Below are 16,724 nucleotides of genomic sequence, written 5' to 3'. Positions count from 1 at the left end.
GTACAGCAAAAAAAAAAAAAAAAAAAATATATATATATATATATATATAGAGAGAGAGAGAGAGAGAGAGAGAGAGGGAGAGAGCCCTGCTGTTCAGTGTCTTTTACTTGAAGAGAACTTTTGTATTGTAATTTATTTTTTATTGTGCCTTAAACACTATGTAAATAACCTTCAGTAATAAAGTATTACAATTATTAAAAAAAAAGAATAATACTTTCTCAGAGGGTTGATAAAAGGAATTCACAAGATAGTATGTGTAAAGAAAGTGCTTAGCACAGTACCTGGTACGGAGATAAATGTAGCTACTATTAGAGGCTGAAAATTCCTTAGTAAAAAGTTACTTCCTCATGTGGTCTAGTGTTGTCCAGGCTCTTCTTCCTACCTGAAGCTTTCTCTTCCTCCCTATTCACCTGATTAATTCTAACTTATCCTTCATATCTTAGCTCAAATGTTACTTCCCCATGTAAACTCTCCCTAACCATCTAGATTAGGTCAGGTTCCTACTATGCACAGCACCATACCCTTTCCTTCATAGCACTCATAGTATAGTTTCTAATTACATCTTTTTATATTTCATTAATTTCTCTTTTTCCTATTACCATAAGTTCCATTAACTCACATACTGTGTGCTCACCACTGAATTCTTAGAACTGAAAAAACCCCTGGCACACAGAAGGTATCTGATAAGCATTTACTGAATGAATGAAAGGTTTCAAATTATGTCATTAAAGTGAACCCTCTTCAGATGCAATCTTTGTACAGAGGCTAGAGATAGAGATTTGGGTCACATTTGTAACAGTGTGACTATAATCAGAAGCGGGTCTATGGTGGGATCACACTTGCCTCTTAGGCCTGTAAATGGATGGTGTATTCGTTTGCTATTGAAATTGGTTAATCTTAGGCCAAAGCCTCTGCCTTACACAGCTCCAGGAGGCACCAGCATTAAGAGAGGAAATGAGAGACTTTGGGAGATATTCCAAATCTTTGGGGATTCCTTTTAGGTCCTCTATGTTATTTCCATTTTGGAGAATTTAACAGAAACTAGTGACTACAACAATGTCAACCAAAAAAGGAGATAACACAGGTGGTTAAGAGAATGGATTTGAGGATCAGACAAACTTCTTCATTTTCTCTTCTTACTTGAGGTGCACATCATCTCCTGCTTGGGACTCTACCTCCCTCACAAAAAATGACTAGCAGCTCTGTACGGCTTTTCACCACTGACAGTGTTTTCCATCTACAAAATATTTCACGTGAGATCACAACAACTCTGTGAGGTAGACATTATTGTTTTCATTTTATCAAAAAGAAATGAAGTTCATAAAAGTACCTTATCTAAGGTCACACAAAAAGCAACAGGACCACGATGCAACTCTGATCCTCTGGCTCCAAACCTGGAGCTCTTTCCAGCAGACTCACCCAAGATAATTATGAGCCATCTTGATATATACTTTCACTGCATTTAAAAAGAAAACAGCACGGGGATAATGACTGGAAGGACATAATGGGAAGCTGCTAATGTTCTATTTCTTGATATAGCACTAGTTACACAGGTGTGCTCAATTTCTGTAAAGTCAGGAGCTATATACTTTATAAACTTTTCTGTGTGTATGTTATACTTTAAAAAGCAAATACCAGGCAAAATTATGATAGAGACTAATCAAAATTCAGAAGCTTTAAGTTGGATGCCTCAGGGCTACATACATATTTATCTAACTTCTCAAGGAGCAGCTACATATAGGACACCTACCAGTTAAATAACCACAAAATTCTTGCACATGCAAATACCATATCCACCCACTGGGATTAGGAGAAAGGGAACCCCAGGAAGGGGCCAAGAATATAGTTAATGAAAAAAAAATTGGCACTGAAAAGTAGAACTATCCTATATCATCAATGATAAGATATTTCAGTTTCAGAGATAATAAAAATGTGAAAAAATGGCCAGTGCCAATCATAAAATGCATTCTAATTTTAGACTGTTAAAATGTAAAAACAACAACAACAAAAGACGGGCTTCCTGGTGGCGCAGTGGTTAAGAATCTTCCTGCCAATGCAAGGGACACAGGTTTGAGCCCTGGTCCGGAAAGATCCCACATGCCGCAGAGCAACTAAGCCCCTGCACCACAACTACTGAGCCTGTGCTCTAGAGCCCATGAGCCACAACTACTGAGCCCACATGCCACAGCTACTGAAGCCCGCACGCCTAGAGCCTGTGCTCCGCAACAAGAGAAGCCACGACAATGAGAAGCCCACGCACTGCAACAAAGAGTAGCCCCCGCTCACCGCAACTAGAGAAAGCCTACACTGCAGCAACAAAGACCCAACATGGCCAAAAATAAATAAATAAATAAATTTATTTATTTATTCAAAAAAAAACAACAAAAGACGTTTAAAAATAAATGAAATGTAACGTTCTTAAATCTCAAGAGGTGGTTCAACTGTAGAACTGTAGAACCATAAACCTGTGGAACGTTAGGGCTAGGAAGGACCTTGGAGATCAATGTCTCCTGGTACAAGCTCTTCATTTTAGAGGCCCTTGTTTAACAGTTGTTAAATGATCTTATTAAATTAAAGCTCACACATCAGAAAATTTAGAACTACAACTACAAAGTTGGTTCCCTTACTCCTGGGTTCTCTTTCCACTACCCAGATACCTCCCCTAAACCCAAGAGAAGATTTACATGATAACTCTGTTTTTACTTTCATAATTCTTTATTTCATTAACTCACTAAAAAAAATTAAAGCACCTCTTAAAAATCAATTAAGATGAAAAACTGTTTAGGAAACTTCATTTTTTACTTAGACAAGTTTATATTCCTTGTTCTCTAAAACCAAAGAAGCAATACAAAGTTAGATAAAAAACAAAATTAGTACTCTCTCAGCCTCCAAGTCCCCCCCAAAACATAAGCACAAATATATTTTTATATTTAAGAGGATTGTTTTTCTTGTTCTCTATTTTTCAAAAACTAGGCTTACATATTAACATTGCTCTGCAACTTATTTTTCTCACTTGATCATGAACATCCCCCCCAAGGATCAGTAAATAAAATTCTAACTCATACTTTTAAAACACTGTATAATAACAATACATATAAAGGATATACCATAATGTGTTCACATATTTTCCTATTGATGGACATGGCTATTTCCAATGTTAGCATTTCAAACAGTGCTGTAATGAATATCCCTGTACATATTTCTTTTTAAATGAAACAAAAAAACTATTTCTACACACACACTTTCCTTGTTGTCCCACGTTTTGACTGCTTCTTTTCCTATCATCATCCGTGCCTTGCTTGCTCACAGAATTCTTCTCAGGGCCCCGTGTGATAACCGAGAACAAAGCAATTTGGAGAATGTCAAGACGTGACATGTGATGGTTACTGTTGGTACATTAGAATTGGCCTGTCTGGCCGCCTCTCCCAGCCACCTGCGCACAGTGCCCGCCCACCCCCTCATACATGTGCTCCTTGTTCTGGTCTCAGCAGCTGCTTCCAACTCAACTGACATGGGCAGAGTTGGCTTGGGGAATTAATCCTACTGTGTCACACTCCTGACCCTGCCAAGTGCAGACAAGCCCACCAGCAATCCAAACTAGTGGGAAGGAGAGAGAATACATTATCACTATGAAATAATATAATACAGAAGTACACAGAGTAAAATGCAAAACTCCCCATTCACCAAACTTTAACCCACATTTGCCAATAGCACTCCCCTCCTCAGAGGTACCACTGTTATAAGTTTGCTGTATAACCTTTCAGACTTTTCCTAAGCATGCACACACACACACACATACATATATGTATATATACATGTGTATATAGAGATACACATAGATATGTATACACACATATACATATATATACACGTATGTGTGTAGACAGAGTGTGCTGTGTGTTTGGTCTACCTACCTGTTGTCATACTGTATATTTTGTCCTGCAACTTGACTTTTTCACTTAAAAATTTTTGACCTGTTTCTTATTAGTATATAATGGATTCCTCATACTTTTAAGAGCTCAAGAAAAATGCCACGGTAAGGTTGTGCCACTTTATTTTCTCATTTTGCTATGTTTGAATATTTAGGTTGTTAATAGTGTTTTGTCATGACAAAGAATGCTACATCGATAATGCTGGTGAACCTCTTTTTACATACAAGCTAATATTTCTCTAGGATATGTACCAATAATTGGAATTGATGAAGTCTGTGCATGTTAAATGTTGACAGATACTCCCAAATTAGCATCCAAAAAGGTATACCAATTTATAGTTCCACCAACAGAGCATAAAACTTCCCTTTTCGACACCCTTCCAACAATAGATGTTATTTTCTATTTTACCAATATAAAGGATTGAAAACAATATACTATTGTTTTAATTTACATTTTCCTGATTTCCAGAAAAGTTAAATATCCATATGTGTAATTAGTCATTCTTATTTTTAATGGAAAGTATTACCACTTTGAATTTAAACAAGAGAACTCAAAGAGGCTAAGGTGACATAGCTAGTAAGTAGCAGACGTCAAAGCTGAATTTTTGAAAAACTTCCCATCAAAGCTAGGCCTTCTGACTATCTAAAGTATTTTCCACTACCCAGAGGTCAACAAACTATGGTCTGAGGGCAAGCTGCCCCAATTCTGTAAATCAAGTTTTACTGGAATACAGCCATGCCCATTCATTTATGTATTGTCTGTGGCTACTTCAGTTCACCAATGGCAAAGGTGAGTAGTTGGCAACTACATGGCCTGCAAAACGAAAAAGATTTATACCTGGGCCTAAACAAAACAATAACTCACATTTAACACCTAAAGAAAAGTTTCATAATGAGATTAACTGTTGTCCAATTGACTAGAGTGTGGCTATGTTAGACAGTGTGGCTCATTTTAAAATAAATTTATATGCAGTATAGGTCTAGTATAAAATAATGAAGAAAAGAATCCAAAACACTCAAAAGAAGTCAAAAGACACTCCTCTACTTCTTGGTTGGGACACTACTCTAAAGAGTTTCCTACGTGCTATTCTTCATCTTCCTTGTCTCTTTAATTTCAACTAATGGGAAACAGATCCGGTTCCTACGGTCCTTCAGTGACTTGGACGAGCAATGTAGCTCCCACTCACACACTACAATGATAATATGAAAGCAAAGGAAGCCCCACTATTTCTGCTGCTAAACACACACCCCCCACCACATTATAGGGGTCTCTCCTTCCCTTTTGCTTAAAGAGAGAAGATTCACTAGGAAGCAGCTAACATTTCCAGTATGTCTAGCCAACTGCTAAGAGCTAGGACCCTGATTTTTGTAGGAAAGGAAAGCCAATTCTCCCTCTCTAGATCCTACCCTTCTGAAGATCCTGGCCACAAAAGCAAGTAATTTCAACTGGGAACTTTAGGCCATTCAGTTCCTGTAGGGCAGATGGGGAAAGTGCCATCATCCCCATTTTATACATGGGGAATTGAGGGGAGTTGACCTTTCATTTTAGCAAATGCGACCTTCATACAGTGACACTCCCACCCACCCCACTTTCTCCTTCCATCCTCTCCCAAATGTTGATTTTATATAATAATGGCAAAGAAGCTATCATACTTTCCTGGAGAGATAACTTAATCTAGGGTTTTGATTGAGAAGTTAATGATTAAAGAAGGAACAGTGCATTTTCTCATGTAAGTAAGCAGGCATTCTTTAAGCGGTTCTCTGGAAGGAAATTTGGCAATACATATCAAGAACCTAAAAAATGTCCATATTATGCTAAGTGAAATAAACATTATGCTAAGAGAAATAAACTAGACACAAAGGGACAAAAATTGTATGATCCCATTTATGAGGTACCTAGAATGGGCAAATTCATAGAGACCGAAAGTAAAATAGAGGTTACCAGGGACTGGGGGGTGGAAGGGATGGGGCTATTGTTCAATGGGTACAGAGATTCTGTTTGGGATGATAAAATGTCCTGAAAATGAACAGCAGTGATGACTGCACAACACTGTAAATATACCTAATGCCACTGAATTGCACACTTATTTGTGAATTTAAATTAAATTGTGAATTTAACACTTTAAAATGGTTAAAATGGTAAATTTTGTTATGTATATTTTACCAAAAAATTTTAAAGTGAGACTGCTAAAAAAAAAACAAAGTTTGTGTTCGTTGGTCAAATAATTCCATTCACAGCAATAAAAGTTTAGAAAATTATCTGAAATATAAACAAAGATATATATGTATTAATATAATTATTTATCATTATGAAAAACTGGAGAAAAACTAAGTATCTAACAATAACTCAAGTAAATTATGACATATCCATATGATGAAGCCTTATGCAGTCATTAAAAATATTCTAAATAATTTTAATGACATGGGGAAATGTTGAATTTTAAAAGCACGATATACAGTGTTAGTGTGGTATGACCATTTATTTTTTTAAACTACATATACAAGTGTGTATGTGATACATACACACACACATGCACAACTGTGAGTGTGAATATGCATGTTATATTTATAAGGAAATATATCAAATAATGTTTATTTGTGAGTTGTGCAATTATGGGTATTCTTACTTCCTCCCTTAAAAACCTTACTTTACGGGCTTCCCTGGTGGCGCAGTGGTTGAGAATCTGCCTCGTAATGCGGGGGACACGGGTTCGAGCCCTGGTCTGGGAGGATCCCACATGCTGCGGAGCAACTAGGCCCGTGAGCCACAACTACTGAGCCTGGGCGTCTGGAGCCTGTGCTCCGCAACAAGAGAGGCCGCAATAGTGAGAGGGCCCGCGCACCGCGATGAAGAGTGGTCCCCGCTTGCCACAACTAGAGAAAGCCCTCGCACAGAAACGAAGACCCAACAGAGCAAAAATAAATTAATTAATTAATAAACTCCAACACCCAACATCTTCTTTAAAACAAAAAACCTTTTCATGTTTTCTAAACTGTACCATGAAGTACAATCAGGAAAAAAAAATTTAATTTCACATCATTTGACCCAGTAATTCACTTGCAGAGATGTATCATAAGAAAATAATGAAAAATACTGATCAAAACTTATGCATAATAATGTTCATGCAAAGATACACCAGAAATTACTAATAAATTATAAATTAATAGAAACTATTAATAAGTAATTGTTACCTCTGCAGAGTAGGATTAGGATAAAGGGTGACGTGCAAGGGACTTACTTATTATATATATTACTTTTATAATTTGTATCTAAGAATTAGAGTATTGTTTAAAATAGAAAAAACTGAAAGCACTATAAAAATCCTATATGATAGACTATTATGCAGCCATTAGAAATATCGCGAATTCCCTGGTGATCCAGTGATTAGGACTCTGAGCTTCCACTGCAGGGGGCCCAGGTTCGATCCCTAGTCAGGGAACTAATATGCCACAAGCCGAGAGGCACAACCAAAAAAAAAAAAAAAAAAAGGAATATTTGTAAAGAGCTTCAGCAACATTTTAAACATATATGAATTTATATAATGAAAACAATGGGAAGGGAAAAAAGCAGGAGACAAAATTGTAGGTAATATATGATCTGGACTATGCCACACAGATATATGCATAGGTACAAAATACTGAAAGGAAACACTAAAATGGAAATAAGTGATTTTCTCCAGATGGTGGGGTTATGGATAATTTTAGTTTTTTTTATACTTTTCTGTATTTTTTATATTTCCTACAGTGAATATATATTATTTTCAATCAGTTCAAAAAAATGTTTTTGGTTTCCACTGTATATTCAAAAGGATTAGCAGTAGTAAGCAACCCACTAAACAAGACTGTAGGATGTATATGTCTAAGAAAATCCTCATCTTTGGGGAGTGGGGAAAGCTCAGTCTAAAGGGACACTGCTGACTATTTCCTGCCTTCTTGTGTTTGGAGGTGCTTTAGAAAATATAACTAAGGAATCAAGTACATAAACATTAGATGGCTGACAAACTTTATACTTTAAGAACCAAGACCACCGCCTTCTCAACCCTGAAATCTAAGACCTTACACTTGAAAAACACTCCAAAACACTCAAGAGCTAACTCCATGAAGAATAAAATCCAAATCCCTTAGCATGACACTTAAATGTTCTTTAAGATCCAACCATCAAACATTTTTCCAGCCTCATCTCCAGCTCATTCCTCTAAAATATCTTCTATCTCAGGAACACTTTTCCCAGACATGCCAGGCATTTTCCAGGCTCTGTGCCTTTGCCCATGCCCTGACCTCCTCCGTAATGCCCTTTCTAAAAAATGAAAAAAGTAAAAAACATTTTTTAAGAAAGGGAATTCCCTGGTGGTCCAGTGGTTGGGACTCCGTGCTCTCACTGCCGAGGGCCCGGGTTTGAGCCCTGGTGGGCAAACTAGGATCCCACGAGCCACGTGGCACGGTCAAAAAAAAAAAAAAAAAACCAAAATCCAAAATGTCCTTTCTTCTGAACTTAAGGAATTCTAATTCACCCTTTACAACCTAGCTCAAATGCTTTCTCCCTTCAGAAGCTCTCCTTGTTCCCCCCAATTCAGGAATAATTGTTGTTTCCTCTATATGCTCCACATTGCTTGTTCCTCTACACACTTTACTCATTCCTCCTTGGGTCAACGTTAGCTGCATATGTATTTCACTTGACTAATTAGCTCCTGAAGAGCAGAAACCATCTTATTCACCTATCAACTCCGTTCCAGCACAATGCTTGCACACCGCAGGTGCTAAATAATGCTGCCCAACTGAATGACAGCCAACTGGCCCTAATCTAGAGAATTCTTTCAGTGAGGCAGCCAGCAAAGCCAAACTGTCAAAGAGGACAATCCCTCTACTTTAAAGCCACATACCTAGCAAGAGTGACCAGCAGAAAGTGTCATGGGCCTGCCACTTTAAGGGGACTGGCAAGCTGACTGTGTTTACACAATCCTAATTAAAACTAAAGGGCACTGAGGGAAAGAAGAGAAATAGGGAGATTAAGAGGTATGGATTCTACAGATCACCTCTTATTCTGTTTAGAGCCCAAATCTCCCAGCCTAGTACATAGCAAGCTCACCAAGCAGCCTATTCTCTCCTTGCTGTCACTGTAGGATCTAAGTATTGAAAAGCAACTGATTAGGTCTCTCCAGCAACTGGCTCTGCTCTTAGGCATTTAATTTCTATTGTGGTTACATGGGGCTTTTTCTCTAAATGAATCCCACACTGCTCCAATCATTAAGAGAATCCCTTTAAAGAGAGGCTTGAAATTAACAACAGCAGGGAACAAAGTCTCTAACCCTTCTAAATCACAATATCCACACTGTCCATTTTGATGAAATTCACCCCCACCTCCTTCAAACAATAGGTCCTACCAGGGAATGACTACCTCTCTCAAGACCAGCATGTCCTGTGATTGTTCTTCAGGAGAAAGCTCCCAGTGCCTGCTTCTCATTAAATAGCTGCTTCACGTTTGATCACTCAGCCGTGATTGCCAGTAGAGAGTATAGTCACTATAATTTAAGGACTAAAAAGGAATTCCACTCCTACCCCCCTAGTCTAATAGTCAAGCAGCTTAGAACAAACAGATAGTTCCCTACCTCAAACCTCCTTTGGCCTACCTGTTTTCAGATCTAGAACTCTTAGTATCTAACTCTTTCAATGAAGAAAACATGGCCGTGAGAAAGAGAATCACAAAGTGACTTAGTGACAGAACCTTCTGATTAGGATGCTTAACACCTTATTTTCTTGACTAGTTATCAACAAGACACCGTTTCCAGGAACAGAGTCCAGGGTACTACAGACAGCCTAACTGAAATGTGTTCAAGAGAGCCCCTCTGCTTTGACCCCCACCCATCCGCCACCCATCCCCACCCTTCCTCAAACTCATACTGCTGAGGAAAACAAATAAACAAACAACAGACAACAAACCAAGTAAGTTGATACATCATTTCTCCTACAAAAGACGAGCTACCAAATCATCTGCTTCAGCCATGCCACCTGGGAATCATCCTGATGGACTATGTTGTGCTGCTGAGCAGTGGCTGCTTCAGCCTGAGGAACTTGTGGCTGTTGAGTCTTCTGGAGCCGGGACTGCAGTGGCTCCTCAGCTACAATGTCCCATAGCAACATGTTCCAACCCTTTTTGACCCTCAGCACATTTGTGATTTGGGAGGACTACCACAAGAAAGGCTAATTTTCTCCGCCTACTGTCTTGTCACTTTGACCTAGAAGCAGGCATACGCACAGGGAGTATAAAGGAAGTGACATCCTTTTAAACAAACATTTCCAATCTTGTTGAATCAAGTGAAAACTGTAATCAAAATAGTCTCCTAAGATTTACAAAACACTCCTTTGGGAACTGCCTTTAAAGTCTACTCCATGTGAGACACACACAAAAATTAAATCTCATTATTTTACAGTCACACTTTATTCTTCACCAAAAAAGATACTGCCTTGCTTGTCTTTGGCTCACAATATCTTCTATCTGTTTCCAAAAACTGAATCTACCAAGCAAGAGTGAAGATTTGCTACCTCTGAGAATATTCAAAAGACTGGCTTAGAGGCCAAAAATGTTTTGAGCACTGGCAGCATCACCCGAATAAACGTAAAGGCTGAGAACACAATTACTTTGAGGGGGACAAATTTACAAATTCTCTAATTGTCCCAAAATTACAATGAAGGGGACAAGGTATGGGCAATATATGTCACGTGTGTTAAAGATAAACTATTATACTAATTTACAGTCACACATTACATAATCAAAAATTTTGGCTCTGGAAGAAATCTTCTAGATCATATAATCTAAACTGCTCATTTTTACATATAAGAAAACTACAGTCCACTGGGGTTAGGCAGTTTGTCCCTGGTCACACAGCTGGTTAGCAGTAATCAGGACTAGAAACCTAGTCACCCTGACTCCCAGCATAAGCCACAAACATCCTAATCCATGCACCTCCCCCTTCCTGTTCCTCGCTGCTGTCTTTCAAAGGGGAGATAACTCAGGACACTAAAGCACAAGAATGGTTTTGAAACCCAGTTGCTGAGAAATGATAGCTTAAGACCAGGACTTCTCTGCAGTGGCTCCTATGAGTATGAGCCATCATTTAGTGCCTGGTTCACAAGAGTTCTGGGTAATCTACCTCACAACAGGGGTCCGTGAAACCCCCTAGACTCTCCTCCCACAGCTAGAAGAATATCTTTATTAAACATCTCTGCCCACCTCCTGCACTAACCTGTTTACTTCAAGTAATTGAAAGAAGGTTACTTAGAAGAACCTGGATCAAGGAAAAAGAAAGTAGTAGAGATCCTGTTCGGGAAAAAGCTGACCTATGAAAAAGCAGAGAGAGGGCAGGACCCATCTTGACTTACCTCCTGGTGAACAGCTTTCTCAGGTTCGGACAAAGTGATCCCTGGCAATCTGGCTTATAATTAGCCTCCACCCAAGGAAGGGGCAAAGGGACAGGAATGCTGTTCATTCCCCCATTCCGCCGACTGTTGGTCAGCTCAGCCTTACATCATCCTGGGCAGCCCCAGCATTCTGTAGATCAGACAGCCACCGGAAGGGAAGCCACACAGTCTAGTTCAATGGGGTGGGTCAGTGGCAGAGCAGGAAGAGTCACTGGGGCAGAAAGTCTGGCCTCCTGGGGCAAGACAGCCAAACCACACCCCAACGTGGTCAGCACTGGGAAGGCTCTGCCATACTAGGGCTCCAGTCTCTAAAGCAGGAAAGGTCCTTCCTCAGGAGGCGCCATACCACTCACATTTCCAAGTGTGTCCCTCCTGCTCAAAAACCTTCCATGGTTTTCTTCCTAAAGCACCATATCTAAATCCCTTGGCTTAACTTTCCAAGCCCTCCATTACATAGCCTCAAGTCATTTATTCAACCTTATTTCCCACTGTTCCACAGTGTACACTCTGAACTAATCAAGCCAGTCTTCCCATTTCTCTCTGCATGAGCCAAGCCCTTTCTCATTTCCATGCCTTCAGTTATCCAGCAGTGGTAAATTCAAGCCCCTTCAGGGGTTAGGCAGGTAATAGAAATGAATGTTCCAGTGTGGCACATGGAAAAACTAGGAAGTGTTGCCCCCACCTAAAGGCATTCAAATGTTTTAATTCAAGTATTTATGCAATATTTCACTCTGAGCATCACAATAACATTTTAAAGAGTTACCAATACTCTTTCTAGCTTGCACATAAGGAAACTTCCCTAAGGTTAGGCAGCTGGCAAAATGCTGAGCACAGTCTCTAGGCCTGTCTGAAACCAAAGCAAGAGCTCCACACTATTAGGCTTCCCAGTAGTACAAACACCACAAAAGATACAAGAGCTCTAAACTCTGAAGAGGGAATTCACGTTTCATGATATATAACCTTAGTAGTGGGATGAAAAGTCCAAATAGCAGCTTGTCTAACCATACTCCAACTGTCTCAAATTCTGTCCATCTTCCAAACCCCATCTTCCTACCAAAGTCTCTCCTAGTACCTCCAGGTCCTACTGAATTCCCTCTTCTCTCAATTCTGATGGGGCTTACAGATTAGACAACATAACTGGGTACTAAATTATGTACTGTCATGCGAAATTGAATACTGTTTCCATGTGTTTTCTAGCTTCACTATCAAACTACTGTATTAACCTATCTAGTTCTACCAAAAATGATTAACCTGTATCTAGTCAAGAGGAAATAGTCATACAAATCCAAATTAAGAGACATTCTGCAAAAAACTAACTTGAACTCTAAAGAATGTCAATGCTATGACAGACGAAAAGGCATTCAAGATTAAGGGATTTAAAAACTGTTCAAAGTTAAAGCAGAATAAAGGCTTGACAAAGTCGTGACAACTAACGCATGCATGATCTTTCAATGGATCCTGAACTGACAAAAAGTCTATGATAGACATCATTGGAAAAATTAGAGCATTTTAAACAAGTATTGTGTACCAGATGTATTGAATTTCTGAGTGTAATTTTATTGTGGTTATTATAGGAAGATACTCTTATTTTTTTAGGAAATACTTGTTGAAATATTTAGGGATGAAGTAACATGATGTTTACATCTAACAGTCAAAGGTTCAGAAAATGAAGGATAGAGACCAAAAATAGCAATCTGTTAACAATTAGTGAATCTAGGTGAAGAATATACAAGCATTTGTTACATTATTCTTGTAAAGTATCTGTCGGTTTGAACAGTTGGGGAGTAGGGAAATCCTGTATTATAGATACACTTGTTAAACATTCAGCTCTGTGAGAAGTATAATAGGCACTCATTATGGTTTGCTCACTGCCTAAGGAAACTGGGCTTTGGGGGTCAGCAACCAGATAGAGTCCACTTTGCAGTAGTTCATGAGGGGTACAGTGGCAAACTCTAAGGGAACAAGAGGTTTCCCTCAAACTCACATCGTCACGCCATAGGAAAGACAGAAAAGTAGGCAATCAAAGCTATTGTTACCTCAACCCTCACTGAGACCATCCAGAAGTCAGGCACTTGACAAATGCCCCCTTACAGGGCAGAATGCAGTTGCTACCCACACACAGGACCAAGACCTCGGGTCACACTGTATTCACCTTGCCACAGGGTACCAAAAACTTGACAGCCTGCAAAGCAAGTGTCTCTGGCCAGTCACAGGAAGGCACCCAGGTGGTCAAATAAATAAGCCTGAAATACATGCACAGTCTTCACTCTCACCAGAAAAACCAGTCCTGAGATGCAATAAGGCAGAAGAAATATGCAAGGCTGAATCACTGGCATTTCCTGCACTGGCTTCAAAGAAACTGGCCCTTAAAGAGGACAGAAAGGACAGCTGCCACAGCTGCCAAGAGGCCTCAACCGAGAAGCATGCTGTGCAATATGCCCTCTCTCCCTTCTTCAGCCACCAGATCATTTTACTTCTGCCAAGTGGTCCCTTATTAGGGTGACTGACTGCCCAAAGGCCAATCCCTAGCCCTGACTCGCTCCTCCCCTCATTAACAGCCAAGATTCTGCCCTTTCCAGACAGCTCCTCCCCCAATTTAGCAGACAGAATAGTCAAAACTATTCCCCCCAAACCTCCATCAACTGAAGTAAGATCTCCAGAGGTGTAACATTCAGCTTTCTTCTCAAACCTACCATGTTTAGCATTTTTACCAAAGACAGAATGACAACATGTAAGGTCTACTTGTTAAACTTTGGAATTATAAACTGTGAAGAAAAGAAAATACAATGTTTTTAGATTTGATCCGGCAAAAAGATCTTAACAGGTTCAATGATACCAAAAATAGCCAATATATAATTTAACAGGACTAAACATAAAGCCCTGCATTTAGAATAAAAGAAATCAACCAAACTAACATGGGATAGTAAGGACCTGGCACAACAGTTCATATTAAAAAGGTTGCCTTTGGGGGGAGAAAAAGGCTGCCTATGGTGGGAAGTGGAGGACAGCCTGTTACTCCATACACTCCCCTGTGAACCATTAATCTGACAGACCTACCCAAAACATCAATGCGGCTCAGGTCATGTTAGTAGAAGACGACTCTGTGCCCCACCTCTGAAAAGCAATGTCAGAGCACGTGGGAGAAAGAATGACAACCACCATGGTGAAGGGTCTGAAAGTCATGTCATGGCAAATGTGAGGGGAGAACTACAGACGTTATGCCAGGGAAAACAGGAAAACTTTTTTCAAACATACGCATGCTTGTCATGTAGACAAGGAGAAAGACTTACGTGTCCCCTTGCAAGAAGCCAAAACCAGAACTAGTGAGTAGAAGTTAAAGGAGGATAGATTTTGGTTTGATGTAGGGAAGAACTTTCAGCACAATAAAGAAGAGTGTGCATTATGGAACCCAGAATGCTTGGACTAGAACACCAACTCTACCACTTACAAACTGTATGGCTTTGGGTAGATTAATTTATAGTAGTAATAATAGTACTTACCTCATAGAACTTTGGGAAGCAGTTCATGTAAGTGCTTAGAACAGTGCCTGGCTCACAGTATACACTGAAAAAAAAGAAAGTCATCTATCGCTATTACTAACTGTTGATATAATGAACCAGATAACCCGAAAATCTTCCTACTAAATATGCCTGGAAATACTTAGAAAAATATAATAAAAATCCTTTTAGACTTGCTAGTTAAGTTATTTTCTCTCAGCTCCTCACCTACCCTGTTATGCTCTGCTCTGTGATGCTGGGTCTTGGACTCCACCAATACTATCTCACCTTTGCCAGCGGGCTCCCAGTTAGGTTCTGTCTACAGGGGGTGCTAAAGGGAAAAAGGAAGGCAGGAAGAGGCTGCAAGGGACTTCCTTCTTCCTGTGGCTCACTGTTTCTTGACAACAGCAGTTGATTCTTCCCTGCTTCTTTCTAAACTCCCTCTCAGAGGCACCAGTACCAGCAGGGCAGGGCTCAACCAAACCTGGCTCCTCCAGGCCCCTCCTGTGAGCTCCTGAGAGACCAGCAACACCCTCTCCTCAGAGAATCAGGGTGCATGCAGTTCCATCGGATCCCTCCAGAATTCTAGGTTCTGACAACCCTTACCTTATTCCCTTTGTTTTCCAGTCCTGGATGAGGCAGCTGCTTAATGCAGTTATTATATCAAAGTTACTTTAAGACTCCCTTTTGGCTCTTTCAGCCCTCCAACAAGGGTTGGAGGGCTAAACCCCTTTACTGAATGAATTCACTCTATTAAAATATCTGTGTGTGGTTTCTATTTTCCTGATAGAATCCTAACTGACACTAGATAAACTGAACTCACAAGAAAGTAGGAGAAATCCCAGGAAACAGAAACAAGGAAGCTGAAAATTGGATTAGTGAGGCATAGCTGTCCCAGCAATGTAAGGAATTCGTGACCTTCTTATAGTCCAGGAGATTTTGAGCCCATAAAAAACAACTGAGATCTCTGTATAAAGGCTGGGATCCTCAGTAAAAAAGACAGACTAGGAAAAAAAAAATCTGTCCACAGGGAAATAAGGGAGGTTACCATGCTTATCTAGTAAAGTGGGAGGAAAAAAACTTTCTAGGAATTAATAACCATAAGTGCACACAAGAGGTGGATTTGGAGTTAAAAATTTATACTAAGTCTGTGGCCTGGAAATCTACAAGTACAGAAAAATTACAGACATTTTACTCCCAGGTTGGGAACAGCCTTTAGTTCCCAGCAGGAGCAAATACAAAGTTGCTGCAAGAGATACACAAATGGCCAAAAGATGTTCAACATCATCAGGAAAATGCAAATTAAAACCACAATAACACTACACCTCCATAGAGAACGGCTAAAATTAAAAAGACTGACAATACCAAGTGTTGGTCAGAATATAAAGAAACTAGAGCTCTCAGATACTGCAATGGGAACATAAAACAGTACAGCCACTTCGGAAAACTGGTAATTTCTTAAAAATTTAAAGATAACTTGCCATATGACCCAGCCATTTCACTCCAAAGAGTCAAGAAAATACATGTCCACTCAAAGATTTGTACATGAATGCTCACAACAATTTTATCACAACAGCCAAAAACTGGAAACAACCCAAATGTCCATCAACAGTAAATGATAAACAAAACTGTATGATATAGTCATATAAGAGAATACTACTTAGGAACAGAAAGTAACAAATTACTGATATATGTACTAAATAGATAAATTTCAAATGCATTACACTGCCTGAAAGAAAGCAGACACAAAGGTACACTCTGTATAATCTGACTTAGATAAAATTCTAGAAAATACAAATTAATCTATAGTGGTTCCTGAGGCCAAGGTAAAGGGAAAGATGAATTGTAAAGAGGCATAAGGAAACTTTTGGGAGTGATGG

The 16,724-nt window shown here is 39.4% G+C and overlaps 1 protein-coding gene across 1 annotated transcript in view; it reads right to left on the bottom strand.

Moving 5' to 3' along the window:
* The window catches only part of NUMA1 (nuclear mitotic apparatus protein 1), a 29,583-nt gene extending 19,514 nt beyond the window's left edge, over window positions 1–10,069 (bottom strand). The window contains exon 1 of the mRNA XM_055091370.1: window positions 9,912–10,069. Coding sequence (XP_054947345.1) covers window positions 9,912–10,069 — 158 coding nt within the window. The remainder of the gene's footprint in view (window positions 1–9,911) is intronic.
* Between the last annotated feature and the right edge of the window lie 6,655 nt (window positions 10,070–16,724).

The sequence above is a fragment of the Physeter macrocephalus genome, chromosome 16 (genome assembly GCF_002837175.3).
Source record: "Physeter macrocephalus isolate SW-GA chromosome 16, ASM283717v5, whole genome shotgun sequence".
Lineage (NCBI taxonomy): Eukaryota > Metazoa > Chordata > Mammalia > Artiodactyla > Physeteridae > Physeter > Physeter macrocephalus.
This window is presented reverse-complemented; position numbering and strand designations above follow the sequence as displayed.